This window comes from Eulemur rufifrons, chromosome 4, assembly GCF_041146395.1.
Source record: "Eulemur rufifrons isolate Redbay chromosome 4, OSU_ERuf_1, whole genome shotgun sequence".
NCBI lineage: Eukaryota > Metazoa > Chordata > Mammalia > Primates > Lemuridae > Eulemur > Eulemur rufifrons.
The window spans coordinates 64,132,112-64,147,807 of record NC_090986.1 but is presented as its reverse complement, the minus strand read 5'-3'; the positions used below and the strand labels follow the sequence as shown (position 1 = coordinate 64,147,807).

The following is a 15,696-nucleotide window of genomic DNA, read 5'->3' as shown; positions in this document are numbered from 1 at the left end:
TTTTTTTCTTTTGATTTGTTTCAGCTAACATGATAATCTTCCATGAAATCATTAGATTTTAATGTTATGGGATTATGAGACCTGGCATTTTAGCATTTGTATAGAAATTGTGTTGACATAGTTTATGGGCCAAGGGCAAGTAACACTGACTTCCTTAGGGCAGTGCACTAAATATAATGTGATTACTTTGTTCAGCAGTGTACTTTTGGGAATCCAGTTTTATTTTGTGGCTAACCAGAAACAAGATAGTATGTTGTGCTGGTGTAAGTTTTGGGGGAAAATTCTTTTTTGTATGCTTTTATTTTTTGAATATATCATGATGGAAAATTAGAAAAAAGTTAAATACTTTATACAGTTTAGAAGATTTTTTTTGTTGTTTTGTTCAGGGCCCTTTTATAGAGAATGAAAAAAATGTTACTAAGTGATGTGTTTGTGTTTTTGAAGTGGCTCTGTCAGTAGAACTTGAAGTTCTTTTATAGTTTAAGATAATATAAATTGGGTGTTTGAAAATGAGACTGTGTGTTTGGTCTTTGAACCTTTTCCAACTTTTTTGTATGTAACCTTGGGTAAAACATGTAATAATAACTGTGAAAAGTAGGAATAAAAATATTTGATGCTGATTGTGATTATGATGATGAGTAATGCATGATCTACAGGGCTACTGTGAATATGCGGGGGGTGGGGGAAGACATTTAACAATTGTGCTGGACTTTTTAGAACAACTGTTTTAGCAGGCCTCCATTCTTAGAAGCAAGCATAGGTTAGAGGAGAATGCAGGGGCCTGGAAGCAACTGTTTAGTAAGCACTTAGTGACCACACATAGCTTCCTGGCATGCTTCATTTACTTAGGCTCAGGTGTACTCAGCCAGTCAGTCTTGCAGAACAGGGAGTTCCAGTGCAGGACTGGGTGTGCTGACTCACCTGGTCTCTTTCCTACGATGTCTAGCCCTAATGACGAGTTGGTTCTCTTTTAGCTTGAGACACATCTTCAGTCGTTTTCAGTCAGCAGCCTCCCGCGTACTTCCTGAATGCCCAAAGCAAAAAACTCCCCTTAGTTCACATGCCCCAAATTAATTCTGAATCAAAAAATAGATTTCTATACTAGTGTGTGTATGTGTATGTATGTGGGTGAAGAGGCTGGGGGGATAACAAGATCTTTCTTTTGTTTTCCTAGTTCAGAAAGGATAGGTTGTTTCTATCTAAGATAGAATCAGGGTGGAACAGAAAGCGTGGTAACAGAAAGATTACACAGTGCAAAAATATTGGTAATCTAGTCAAAGTTAGACTCAATACTGACAAGCTGAGACCAAGCCCCCTGGAACTTGCCCAGTTTGAGAATATCTTATTTGTTATATTCGTTGAACAGATCACTGAAAAACTAAGGGTTGGTTGTAAAATTACTGTTTTTGTTTTTTGGCGAGTGGGTGTTAAATAAACTGTTTTTCAGGAAATAGTGGGGAAAAATATCCCCACACTTTTAGCTAGTTAGGCACTCCTAAGTCGATGAGAATCATCGTTTTGTTAATTTCATCAACATGTTCATTTCTTTCAGCTCCATGTTCATGCATGTCTTTTAACCCGGAAACAAGAAGACTGTCCATAGGTCTAGACAATGGTACAATCTCAGTAAGTACACATAAATAAGATTTCCAGTTGAAATACTTCCCTTCCTGTGAAGTATGTATATTTATTGTGATGAGAATTATTTATTAGTTTTTTCAAATTAATAGAATCATTTTCTTGCTAAGTGGAAATTGCAGTGCAGCATATTATGGTAAGGGATTCTGTGTAAGGAAAGCTGTCATCAGTGCTGACAAGATTCAGCTTGACCTGCCACGCACACGGTGGCTAATATAGGGGCATTGGGAGGCTAATGAGTGAACTGCATGAATCTGACTTTGTGAGAGCAAGCTGTGATACTAGTGGCATTATCAGATGGTTAATCATGATGTAGATAGACACCAGCAACAGAACAGGAAGAAAACACTTTCTCTTACATCTTAATGTGTGTGATCTAATGTGTGTGATCTTAATGAAAGCAGCATTTATTAAAGAAACAAATAGCAAGCAGGCAGCCCCATAAACAGAGTACTTTGTTGATGAGCTCTATTTTTGGCTATCTGTTGATTATATGTTAAATGAGGGGTGGATTATTCATAGGTTTTCTGGGAAAAGGGTGGAGATTGCCAGGAATTGGCGGCTCCTCCTCTTTTTCTACCATATAAGGTAACTTTTGGGGGTTGTCATGGTGATTGTAAACTGTCATGGCACTGGTGGGAATAATTCTTTTAGTATGCTAATACGTTATAAGTAGGGCATAATGAGCTACCAGGGCGAGCAGAGGTCCTTCTTGTTACTGTCTTGGCTCCCATTGGTCTTAACCAGTTTCTTTACTGCATCTGCTTTCTGGTTTTTGTCAGAGACCTTGGTTCGGGTCTCACAACTTTTCAGTGAGTTGGGCCTGCCAGTTTCCTCGCTCACTCCCATGTGAGCACATTATGATGTGGAACTTCAAGGAGTCTAAGAATTCTAAATTTGAACCTGTACCTTCAGGTAGCTTAAGGTGTATTTGTCAAGACTGGAGGATATGACCATATGTTATTTAATAGTTTAACTTGACTTGTAAACTTTTATTTATTTATTTTCAGACAGAGTCTTGCTCTGTTGCCCAGGCTAGAGTGCCGTGGCATCAGCCTAGCTCACAGCAACCTCAAGCTCCTGGGCTCAAGGAACCCTCCTGCCTCAGCCTCCCGAGTAGCTGGGACTACAGGCATGTACCACCATGCCCAGCTAATTTTTTCTATATATTTTTAGTTGCCCAGCTAATTTCTTTCTATTTTTAGTAGAGATGGGGTCTTGCTCTTGCTCAGGCTGGTGTCAAACTCCTGAGCTCAAACGATCTATCCGCCTTGGCCTCCCAGAGTGCTAGGATTACAGGCGTGAGTCACCACACCCGGAGGACTTGTAACTTTTAAATACTTAGACATGGAATGTAGGCCTCCATTTGTAATCTTGCCCGACCTTTACAAATATTAGTGGGCCTGAAGTTTTCTATTTGACCTTTAGTCAAAACATTTGTTTGGTGGCCTTTCTGGGAATATTAAAATATTATTAAATATAACTCAGCCTATTGACAAATATTTATGGAATTAAATCTAACCCATTTAGTAGAATTGTAAACTCTTCTTTAGGTAAACAGAAGTTTCTGATATAGATTGTTGTCTACTTTGAGGAGAGCCATTTTAAAAAGGAGGTGTGTGTGTATGTGTGTGTGTGTGGAATAAATTTATTTTTAAAAGACAAAGGGAGATCATTGGATTATTCAATGAACTTCTGAAGTGTCCCTTACAAAAGAAGACTGAAAAGATGAGCTGAGATCTATCTATTGCCCAACAGTTCGCAGACTAGTGGACGTAACACTCACTGTCCATGAAAAGACTTAGGTTTATATAACATATGGTGGTTCTTTGCACTTTAGATATTAATGTGGGTGGTTAATGGGCGCTGATACATTTGGCTTTGAAGGCAAGAAAGGTGAGCAAGTAAGTTATGGAGAATTCTAGCTATTTATCGTATATAAAAGGAGAAACCATCTTAGGCATTATTCCTTTAGTAAGCGAAACTGCCAGAGAGCCAGAACATCAATTGGGCACTGGAGCTGTCTCTTCTCTAGGTATTCAGTACAGCATCAAGACATCAAGCCTTATCTTACTCTGCTCTTCCGAGAAAGATTGAGGACCTTGACTTGTGTGAAATAATTTCCTTGAAAGTTCCTCCTTTATGTTGCTGAGGAAGATGAATTGCACATTCTACCTATTCTCGTCTGAAGAATTATGAAGAGTGCTAAGTTAGAGGAAGCTACACTGAGAGGACAGCATGTTTAAGGTTCAGGATTCTCACTGATCACTACAATAACAGGTTCTTTACTGAAAATACTTAGTCTCTGCTGTTTAATAATTTGCTTTCTAGACATGATAAATTGTAGTCAAAGATTATACATTCTCTGGTCCCTGAATATAGCAAATAAATTTTGAGAATACTGGTTAACTTATTTTAAAACTAAGAAAGGATGAAATCAGAAAGTAAATCCTTATTTCACTTTATTTTACTGAATGAAAAGAACACATTATATAAGATTTAAGAGACAGTTAAACTTATGTAACTGAGTAGAGATTAGAGATGAAGTAGAGATAACAAATAGAGACCATTCTTTCAAAAATTTGGCCACAAGAGAATGAGAGAGAGGTTGAGCACTGGAACAAGATCCCATAGGAGACAAACAGCGAGAGAGTCAGAACAATTTGGAAAATTTAGCTGTGGGAAAGGATGAGGACCCTTGAGATAGAAGGGAAAGAGAAAGAGAAATGTCAATATGTTTTGAGATATAGGAGAGGAATGCCTTTTTTTTTTCTTCTCATGAAGTAGCAGGTGAGATCCCCTACTGAGAGAAGCTGAAGATGGGGTGAGAGTATATTTACATCCTTCTACGTTTTACTGTTTCTGAGTGTATTGCCCAGAATCATCTTCTGCCATCTTGGTCTACATAGTCCTAATTATCTTTCCAGGCCTAGTTCAAATGTTATCATTTTATTTTATTTTTGGCAGTTGGTTCCTGAGCCCTACCCAATGAAATTAATCACACACAGTACTCAGTAAGGTTCACTATATTGTATTGCTTATTTAACTTTTGTTTTGTAAAATGTTTTTAAGTCTGTCTCTTCTATTAAAGTATTGGGCATTGAGGCCTTGGCCAGTCTTTTATTCATCTCTTCTCCTAGCAGATCTTAATGTGCTTCCTTGTACAAGTTAGGAACTCAATGAATAATTTGTTAAATAAGTTTACTGACTAAAATATAAACATCATTATTATTATTTAATAAAGCTGGTTGTAATAAGTACTTGCTTAAATTCTGAGGTAGCTTATTTGTACAATTCTATTCCTATTAAAAATAAGTTTATTTGTACAATTCTATTACTACTCAAAGTGTTTATACAATTCTGTAGAGGAAGAAGATATGCCAGTAGTTTCATTCATCTTGAGTTTTCAGTAATATCTTCTGTTTTAATATTGAAAGAAGTCAGATTGTGCTAACTGGTATTCATGCTGAAGGAGGACTTAAAACTCTCAATTGTTGTTTCTCATGTATTCTACCAACCAACAAATATTTGGATTTCAATTATGTATAAAAGATTATGCTCAATTCTAACATAATTTGGCTCCTGGTCTCAAAGAGTTTATAATTCAGTTGTGGAGACATTTTTCATTTTCATGAAAAATGAAGTTATGAAATAAGTAACACAAAGTAAACATAACAGCGGAAGTAGCAGCACACCAGTGACTGTGATTTTGGCAAGGCAGTGAGGTCAGAAGAGAGTGGGAGACAGTGGTCTGGGAGAGCTCCATGGAAACTGGATGCGAGCTGGATTTAGAAGACAGGCTTAGATTTGATTAGCTAAAGATAGGAAGATAAGGTATTTCAGACAAAATTGATGGCATGGAGGAAAAAAAAACATGGAGGTAACAACGGGCAAGAAATGTTTGCAGAGAAATCAACCAATTTGGAAAGAAGTTTAATGGAGTATTGTGAAAGCCTTGATTCAGGACAAGTAGCATTATGTAAAGGAACTAAATCCCTACCAAGAAAAATTCCCCTCAATCTCAACCCAGTACTTTCTACTGTATTTAAAGGGGATGATTGATGAGGAAATGTCAGTGCAGAACTAAAGAATTTTCATTAAATTAATTTCTACCAACCCTAATGAATAATGGCTGTAGGATAGTCACAGAGTTGTATATATCTTTATAAATATGCATTTTCTTCTTCATCAAAATTGTTAGGGAACCAAAATTTTTATTACTATCTTGCCACAGTAAATGCATATTAAAGATTTTTTTGAACAAGCCTCCAAAATTATAAAATCTCTGTTTTCTGAATATTAATCTCATATATGTGTTATAGGAAGTTTGATTGGGATGAGAGGAGAAAATTGATCTATATAACAGTTATTCAGAATGGTGATTGTTTTTTTTTTTTTGTTGAGACAGAGTCTCACTTTGTTGCCCAGGCTAGAGTGAGTGCCGTGGCGTCAGCTTAGCTCACAGCAACCTCAGACTCCTCGGCTTAAGCGATCCTACTGCCTCAGCCTCCCAAGTAGCTGGGACTACAGGCATGCACCACTATGCCCGGCTAATTTTTTCTATATAGATTTTTAGTTGTCCATATAATGTCTTTCTATTTTTAGTAGAGACGGGGTCTCGCTCAGGCTGGTCTCGAACTCCTGACCTTGAGCAATCCACCCGCCTCGGCCTCCCAGAGTGCTAGGATTACAGGCGTGAGCCACCGCGCCTGGCCAGAATGGTGATTGTTATATAAAAAATAATGATATTGACCATGCATGGATTTGTTGTTATTTTGGTAATTCTTGTGGTTATTATATTTTTATAATACATATTACTGTTAGTTCACATGAGCTATCCAAGGGAATGAAAACTAAACATTTGTTGAACAGCTACTATGTACCAGGCACTCTGTATTAAATGTAACACTGCCTCATTCCAGCGTTCCACAATAATCCTATGGTATAGATAGTATTATTTACATATCTCAGATAAGGAAACAAATGCCTGGATAATTTACATACCTTCTCCAGCTTACTGAGCTAGGAAGCAGCTCAGCTGACATGGGAACTCTGCCTGTGTGCCTTGAAGCCTGGGCATTCTCCTTAGTTTATGGGCCTGTCTCCTTCCTGTACTGTGAACTGCCTACGAGCAAAGACCAGGTCTGCTTCAGCTTTGTATCCTAACAGAGTTGTGCACCACTGTAGATGCTTTGTAAAATGTCAGTTGAAGGAAGGAAATAAGCCATTTTAACCCATCTCATCAGGATGCTAAAAACGAAATTGGGCACTAGGCTGGCAGGGTAAATATACTCTCAACAGTTGACACAATATGAGCAGATCTGGTGTTTAAGTGACTAGTTTGGGCATACAGAAGAATTTGACATCCATATACTGCCTCTTGAAATTCAGAATACACAGAGATATACATTAAGCAAGCAAATAAGAAACCTAAGTAGAAATATAATGTGTTCCTGACAGTTCGTGGGACCATAAAATATGCTGTTAAGTCTTTGATTGCCTCCTTTTTACCTAGATTAGAGCTGATGAATTTTTGGAATTATTGAAGGAATATGCCTTCTCACATCAATCATATTTTACAATTTTAGAGTATACTTTACAAGAATATCACTGTTTTTATCTGTTTTACCAGTGGTATTCTTTAGAGGACATGTTTTAAAATTGTATCATGTGATGGACTTTATGATGGTATATGTTTTGGCAGAATCTCATAGATAGGACAGCCATATCACAGGTCACAGAAAATACTCGGGCAAAGAGTTCTTGCTGAGCAAAAGCAAAAAGTATCCCCATTCCAGAAGCCTCAAGGGAGAGGAATGTAGTTTCTGTAAAAGAGAATATAACTTTTTCAAATAAAAGGAGAAGTTACCTCTTTGAAAATATATTTAGCATCTTGTAGAAGGAAATCCAAGAATCATCAGAGCTGTTTTGATCCTCTAAAACCAGGATCTTGGACTGTAAGTGTTTTATTATATTCACAAGGTCAAAGATATTATAGTGTTTGTAACAGAGCTTGGGTAGTTCCGGGAGAACAAGATGAGTCATTACTGGTTACAGCATATCAATACCTGGAATATTAGTTTCCTAGGGCTGCTGTGACAAAGTATCACACACTGGGTGGCTTAAAACAACAGAGTTTATTCTCTCACAGTTCTGGAGGCCAGAAGCCTGAAATGAAGATGTTGACAGGGCCATGCTCCTGAAGGCTGCAGGGGAGAATGGTTCCTTGCTTTTCCCTAGCATCTGGTGGTGGCTGGCAGTCCTTGGCATCCCTTGGCTTATTGATGGGTCACCCCAATATCTGCCTGCGTCTTCACATCACCTTCTTTTCTGTGTCTCTGTGTCTTCACATGGCTTTTCTTTTCTTTTCTTTCTTTTTTTTTTTTTTTTGAGACAGGGTCTTGCTGTGTCGCCCCAGCTAGAGTGTAGTGCCATCATCATAGCTCACTGCAACCTCAAACTCCTGGGCTCAAGTGATCCTCCTGCCTCATCCTTACGAGTAGCTGACACTACAGACATGTGCAGAAACGGGCGGGTCTTGCCAAAACAATAGGACAATACCAAATCCCACAATTTCCCCAGTGACAGTTAAAGATCAATCCTGTGAGTTCTCTCACTAAAGGGACATGGGCACGCTGTAGGAGTTCTGTATTGCACAACTTCTGAAAAGAGCTGAGTCGATGGAAAAGAGACGTAAATCTTTCTCTTTCAAAATTGGGTTTTGTTTTTTTTTTTTTTTTTTTTTTTTTTAGAATCTGCTTTTTTACAGCCTAAATAGTTCCTGAGGGAACAGCAGGGTGTGAGCTCCAAGCCTCCAACATATCTGGAGGATAGAGTCACATCTCTTGTGATAATCCCTTCTTCAAGGAAAGGCAGAAAAGCCAACTCTTGGACTCTGATGTCCTTGCGGTTTTTGTTATCTACCTGCCACCAAGAAGAAAGAAAGGAGCGGATGCAGCAGTTTCTCCACTGTACCCTGCCATTTTTACAGCCCCCATTAAAAAGCCCCATAGCTGGTTTTTGAGGCCAGCGCATTCTTCCTCTTTCCACCTCCGTGCCGGTCCTTTTCCCTCCCCACACCCCAGGGAAAAGTAAATAAACCTTTCTATCCTAATTTTTGTCTGGAGAAGTCTTTCTCTAAACCCGTGTGCACCGGTATCTCTACCCTAACACTCGCCATCATGCCTAGCCAGTTTTTCTATTTTTCATAGAGACAGGGTCTGGCTTTTGCTCAGGCTGGTCTTGATCTCCTAAGCTCAAGGGATCCTTCCGTCTTGGTCTCCCAGGGTGCTAGGGCGTCAGCCACCATGCCCAGCCCATATGGCTTTCTTGTAAAGACACCAGTCATTGGACTTAAGGCACGCCCTAATCCAGTATGACCTCATCTTAATTAATTACATCTTCAAAAACCCTATTTCCAAATAAGGCCACAGTCTGAGATTCTAGGAGAACATGATTTTGGGAAGACACTATTTAACTCAGTACACCTTGTGATATTGTATTTACAGTATTTGCCTACCAGTGTTAAACACTTGATTTGGAAACAATTTTGTGACTGTGAGGTATGATGTCTTCAAGAACTATCCAAACATATTAAAATAAGATGACTCAAAATCCTCTTGGGTGATAAGAAAATATTAGCATTGAAAGGGACCTTAATTCTTCTGCATCTAGTGGCACTCTCCTTTAGATTAAGCAATAGATTGGGTAGGTCACATGTCAACATAGTGGTGACAGAGCTAGGACTTCCCTGAGCCCTGGACAAATATTCTTTGTACTATACCAAGCCAGTTTCTTCATAAAACTAGGACAGCCCAACTACAAGGCATTGCCCTAGGGTGTTCACTAGTGAAGTGTGCACGAGCTCTTGTTATTCTGTGCATCCAGCCATTGTTAAAAGCGAGGGAGGGAAGAGTTTGAGCATTTACTCTAACAAGGTGTTTTGGATATGTTGTTTATTACTGTGGGTTATAATGAGCCAACAGGGACTGAACCCAAATGGTGAGGTCACATTCAACAGCAATGACAAGTAGCCTCTGAATAAAGCAGTTCAGCTATACCCAGGCAAGTTGAATGTACAGTCAGTCCCCGCCTGCTGGACAGAAAATCTTTTGAAAATCTTCACCTCAATTGACTTAGAAATAGCACTGCTATAGCAGACTCCTGCTTGTCAATCCTCGTGATGCATTCCAGGTTTTGTACTTCTAGAAGAGTTGATGTTGCTTCTGGAATTTCCCTGCTTTCCAGGATGTCTAGTGTGATACTGATTTTGATCTGAATTATGAGAACAACAGAGGGTGAATTTGAAGAAAATTTCAGGATGTCTTGTGTTAAGAGAAATGTGGGCCTAGACTAGAATCAACAGGGTCTTCTTCTTTTAAACTTGCATAACCCCACTGTTACTTACACTAGCATATGATTCTGTTATTATACCATGGTTTCTACCATACGAGACCACTGTTTCTGAGTCAATTCATCATTCTGAGTCACTGAGCTTTCCCATGTGAGTTCATTTTATAGGCTGTTAGGTAGCCATTTTCTTCTGAGCTTGTGCTAATAAGTTACAATGAACTTAAATATATACATATTTTAATGCTATAGGTGTTGGAGCTATGCTTAGCAGGAAAATAGTACTAGGGTGTTGACATGCCAGTTGCTTACTATTTATTTATACAATATAATTCACCAAAGGTTGTCTTGTCGAAAGAAAATACTTGCTGTTATTGTGTGAGTGACTGCGCCTTCAACATTTGTGTGGATTACAGACCTCTCAAGGACAAACCTTCTGCCCTAATTATATCATTGTACATGTAGCCCTGTCATCTTTTGCTCAGTACCTGCATGTTATCTAAAAACTTGGTCAAGCAACAGTAAATGCTAATGCCAAGAGCATTCTTTAATGTGAGATTAATTTGTGGCACCTCCATTGCAATTGTGAATTTTTGAAGGCTTTCTTGATCCAACTTTTAGACCAGTCCTGTAGCATGAATACCCATAGGAGCTCCCAGATTGCTCTGGATAAATTAGGTGCTGAGGAGATCCAGTAGGGTGAGTGGTGGATTGCAGTCATTTACACACTATCTATTGGAGCTATCTTGGCCACATCAGTGTGGCCACATCTCTGCTTCAGAAAGGCAATGGCTGGGAATTGATGGGTGTATTATATTCCAGATTACTTTATCTTTGGAACCTTATACCTTAATAGTCTCTCTCTCCTCTGGAATAATCATTGGTGTAATTATTTAGTTCATGCAAATATTCAGCATAAGCTCCACTAGGCAGGAACTGTGTTTGTTTGACTCTGTTACATCCCTGGCGCCCATGAATTTTAAGTGCTCTGTAAATATGTATAGACTGAATCAATGAGTGAGTGAATGAATGAATATAGTTTATCGAGTTGACAATATATGGAGGTTAAGAGCACAGGCTCTGGGATCAGAATGTCCAAGTCAAATCACAGCTGTACTCCCTCAAACTGTGTCACACGGGGCAAGTTGCTTTACTCTGTGTGTCTCAATTTTCTTATCTGTAAAATGGGGATAATACTTGTATCCATTTCATAGGGTTGTTGTTGGGATTGTCTGACATAATGTATGTAAAACTCTTAAAAGAGTGCCTGTACATGTCAAATGCTCCATATGTATTAGCTCCTGTCAATGTCATTGTCATCAGCAGCAGCAGTATCCTCCATTTGCAGTAACCAGGAAGGTTTGGTTAAAATGTGTCATGAGGATTCAGTAGGTCAGTTCCAAGGGGAGGAAGTGTCTTAGTGGTGGCATATTCCTTAGGATGATTCAGCTTATTTCTGGTCCCATCTTCAATCTTTGCTGCCTCATCACAGTAATTCAGCAGTGATTTGCAAACACGGACTGTCAAAACACTATTTTTTCTGCAGAGGAGTTTTCTTGTCCAAGTTGTTGCCATTTTAATCTTCATCATCCTCAAGAAAATTTTTTGGGCTTAGAGAGATGTACAGATTACTGGAGATGCTCCAACTGGATGATTGGGGAAGATGTAGCAAATTTCTCATCATAAATTACTCCCTTGTTTTATTGGAGTGAGAGTGTGAGAGGGGGAAGATCACCAGCTATCACGAGTTACATCGTTTTCTATTTCTTTAGGAATCTGGATTTTGTAGGCCAATGTCCAGAGAGCTGTCTGTGGCCCTGTAGTTTTTTTTCAACACTAGAAATCAGTCTGTTGGTATCAAAAGTCTTTTCTTAACCATTTCTATCCAGACATTTGAGAACATTCTTTGTATACACAAATATGTTGCTAATTTTTACTTTGAGTTAATCTTTTGTACAAACTAGAGCTGGATTGTGGTTCTCATGTCACTGTCATTTATATTGTGAGGTTCAGAGCCCAGATGGGCTGGCATTTCCATGTTAATCACCTTTGAAGGCATTCCTCTCAAGAGAACCTTGACAACAGCAGAGTCATGAAACAGACCCTCCAAAGAGCCATCTGACATTTATTCTTTTGCTGTAATGCTTGAAAACTCACTAGAGCCAAAATGCATGGAGGAAGCAGTTTTTCTTTTATAGCCCTTATAGTTGCTGCATTGCTGTCACCCGGTGCTTCTCCACCTACTCTGTGATCTGAGGCAGTCTTAGAAAAAGGCTGCCTTCTTGCTGGCTAGAGGCTTATATTGGCTGAGAGGGGAGTGGTATTAGGTATGCCCTGGTCTCTGGGGTTCAGTGCTGGGGTCAAGTGCTGAGCTTGTGTGTCTTTGTTTGGCTGCCGTTCGATGCTGCGGTGACCCAGGGTGCTGGTAACCTGATTAGTTTTTCTTTCCAAGGTGAGTGCTCCTTCCTGTTTATTTACTGCTCTTCCCACACTAAACCTTGAATGCAGGCTCCACACCCCACTCATCTCTAGCTTCACCTCATTACAGATGGAGGAATAACTCTTCTCTCAGTTACCAGTGAATGTTTTACATTTTTCTAAATACACACTCATTTAGGGTAGGAAGAAAACCATCCGTATTAGACCTTAGGCTCACTGGAGCAAAGTACACAGTTGCAAAAAGACTGTTAACCATATTGGCACAAAGTACAGCTCAGCTTTTTCATTTGCAGCAATCACAGAGGCCCAGCTGGTTTCCTGGCTTGGAGAGAAGTCAAAACAGTAGGGCAGGTTCTTCAGCTCAGAGCTTTTCTGTTATAGGTAGGAAGAGAAAGGAGCTGGAACGATGCCTTCCAGTGGCTTGAGTGGTGTCATGGTTGGGTATTTGGTGTGGCCTTTTAAGTCCAGTAAACCCTAAGTTCTCTCCAGATTTTTCTACTGGTTCTTCCTTCTCTGTCAGAGTCTTAGATGCAAAGCTCCCAAGCTTCTGCCCTCCTGCTGCGTACTCTTTTTTGGCAATCTCTTCCTTTGGCCTAATTATCCTGTACCTACAGTTCTCAATACTGTGACTGATTCCCTTCTCCTGAGCCTGAGACTGCACTCCAATTTAGCATATTCTAAATAGAAGTAATCCTCTTTCCCCCCAAATATGCTCTTTCTTCTCTGTTCCTTCGGTAAATGGCATCACATTGAGTAGCCCCAGCCAGAAATGTGACCCACGTGTCCCCCAAACCGCACCATAATCAGTGCCCATGGCTCCCTGACTTAACCTCAGAACTGTCTCCTGACTCTGTCTCTTTTCTTGTGTTCCCACTAGTACTTTTAAAATTTCTGTGTCTTGCAGGTTCGCTTGAATAGTTGTAATAAGCCAGGTTGGTCCTACTGCCTGTTATCTCTAGTTTCCTCCGGCTGCTCTGCCACCAGATCCCCGAAGTTCCACACACACTGTGTGTAGAGACTCTCAGCCACTTTCAGAAGGATAAAGTTCAGAGCCCTTAATTCCTTCCCTCTCTGTCAGCCTCATCTGTCACAACTCTCCCACCAGATATCAAACCTGTTTGGGTCACACATCCATGCCCATGTATATGGAGTCCCTCTACCAAAAATAGATGTCATCCCTCACTGACTTGCTCACCCCAAGAACTCCTCTCCTACCTTTAAGTCTTAGCCTAAAGCCCCAAATCCATCCTTATGAGAAGCCTGCTCTACTCCAGGGAAGGGTTAAAAGACTCTCTGAGGACTCTAACACCCATTAGTTCAAATTTCTACTTTAGTATTTCTATATCATTAGTTTATAGGTATATTACATTTATATAATTATGTATTAAGGTAACACATGTATACAGTCAACCCTTAGATAATGTGGGGATTAGAGGTGCTGATCCGCTGCACGTTGAAAATCCATATATAACTCCTGACTCCTCAGAAAGTGACGTACTAATAGCCTACAGTTGATGGGACGCCTTGCTGATGGCATGAGCAGTTGAGTGACACATATTTTGTGTGTGTATTATATACCGTATTCTTACAATAAAGTCAGCTAAAGAAAGGAAAATGTGGCCGGGTGCGGTGGCTCACGCCTGTAATCCTAGCACTCTGGGAGGCCGAGGCGGGTGGATCGCTCAAGGTCAGGAGTTCAAGACCAGCCTGAGCAAGAACGAGACCCCGTCTCTACTAAAAATAGAAAGAAATTATCTGGCCAACTAAAATATATATAGAAAAAATTAGCCGGGCATGGTGGCGCATGCCTGTAGTCCCACCTACTCGGGAGGCTGAGGCAGTAGGATTGCTTAAGCCCAGGAGTTTGAGGTTGCTGTGAGCGAGGCTGACGCCACGGCACTCACTCTAGCCAGGGCAACAAAGCGACACTCTGTCTCAAAAAAAAAAAAAGGAAAATGTTATTAAGAAAATCACAAGGAAGAGCAAATATATTTACTATTTGTTAGGTGTAAGTGGATCCTCATGAAGGTCTTCATTGTTATATTCACGCTGTATAGACTGAAGAGAAAGAGAAACACTTAGTCTTACTGTCTCGGGGGTGGCAGAGGCAGAAGAAAAGCCGTGTGTGTGTGTGTGTACCAGCGCCGTCCAAACCTGTATTGTTCAAGAGCCAACTGTAGTCCCCATAAGTGTTGGTGAATAATACTTAATAAATTTAGTGAGTGTTAATTTCCTTATTTTCTTTACCTTCTTTAGCCTGAGCAACTTGAAGGCAAGAAACACAATATTTGCTTTGGTATTTCCAATACCCAGTATAGAGAGCCTTGTGCAACCTGGAACTGCAATATTAGTTTTGGAATGAAAAAAGCCAAATCAGTTTCATCTGTGTTTCCATCCAGATGTTCTTTCTCCTATCACCTTCCTTCTTACAGTCATCCTTACAGAAGCCCTTGTTTCCCACCAGCTGCCAGGGAGGAAGCAATTATTTTATTCTCTTCCCTCCATTTGTCAGGTAGAGCTTACTCAGGGTTTGTAAGAAATCATTGTTAACATACTTTGCCTTCATATAGCAGGGCAGGTGCTCTGGCGGTTGAGGTGTGAACTTTGCTTCCATAGAGGGCGATATCTGCATTCCAGCTCTACGATCTCTTAGCTGGAGAATCATGGCCAAGTTGGTTAACTTCACTCATGCCTCAGTTTACTCATTGCTGCCTGGAGATAATAATCTGGGCCTCATGGGATTGTTGTGAGGGTTCCATGAAATAATTTATATAAAGGCCTTGGCACTCAGTAAGCCCTCAGTAAATGGTAATTACTGTTTTTATAGCAGAAATTCTATTCCTCTCAGTAATAGATGAACTTTAATTTACTTTTTGATAAGGTTAATTTTTCTGAAATTAAAGAGTATTATTTTTTACACAATTACTTGTCACCTCAAGTTTAAAGAATTTTTTTAAACTCATTGTTCTTAAACTAGTTTGTTTCTTGTGAGCACCATTTTTGGCTAATAAGACTGGATTTAACATGTATTGTTGGCTGTCTTTTTTTGTTTTTTACTTGCTAAATGTGTATTTATTTGTTTGAATAGTGTTCAGGACTAAAAATTTGTGAATTTAAATCCAGAAAAAGAGATAATTATAACATTTCAGCATGGAGACCGTGGTTCTAAACAGCTTGAAAAAGCAACATGTTATTGTGTTTTCTGTTGATGCAATAAGTAAAAGATTGGTTAGTCCTGAGCTTTGAGTCAAAATTATATACTGTTCTATT

At 39.5% G+C, this 15,696-nt stretch overlaps 1 protein-coding gene across 2 annotated transcripts in view; it reads left to right on the top strand.

Annotated features, from left to right (window-relative positions):
- Positions 1–15,696, top strand: part of WDFY2 (WD repeat and FYVE domain containing 2) — a 143,876-nt gene that overhangs the window by 70,930 nt on the left and 57,250 nt on the right. For both annotated transcript variants that reach the window (XM_069467699.1, XM_069467698.1), the window contains exon 3: positions 1,553–1,626. In XM_069467699.1, coding sequence (XP_069323800.1) covers positions 1,553–1,626 — 74 coding nt within the window. The remainder of the gene's footprint in view (positions 1–1,552; positions 1,627–15,696) is intronic.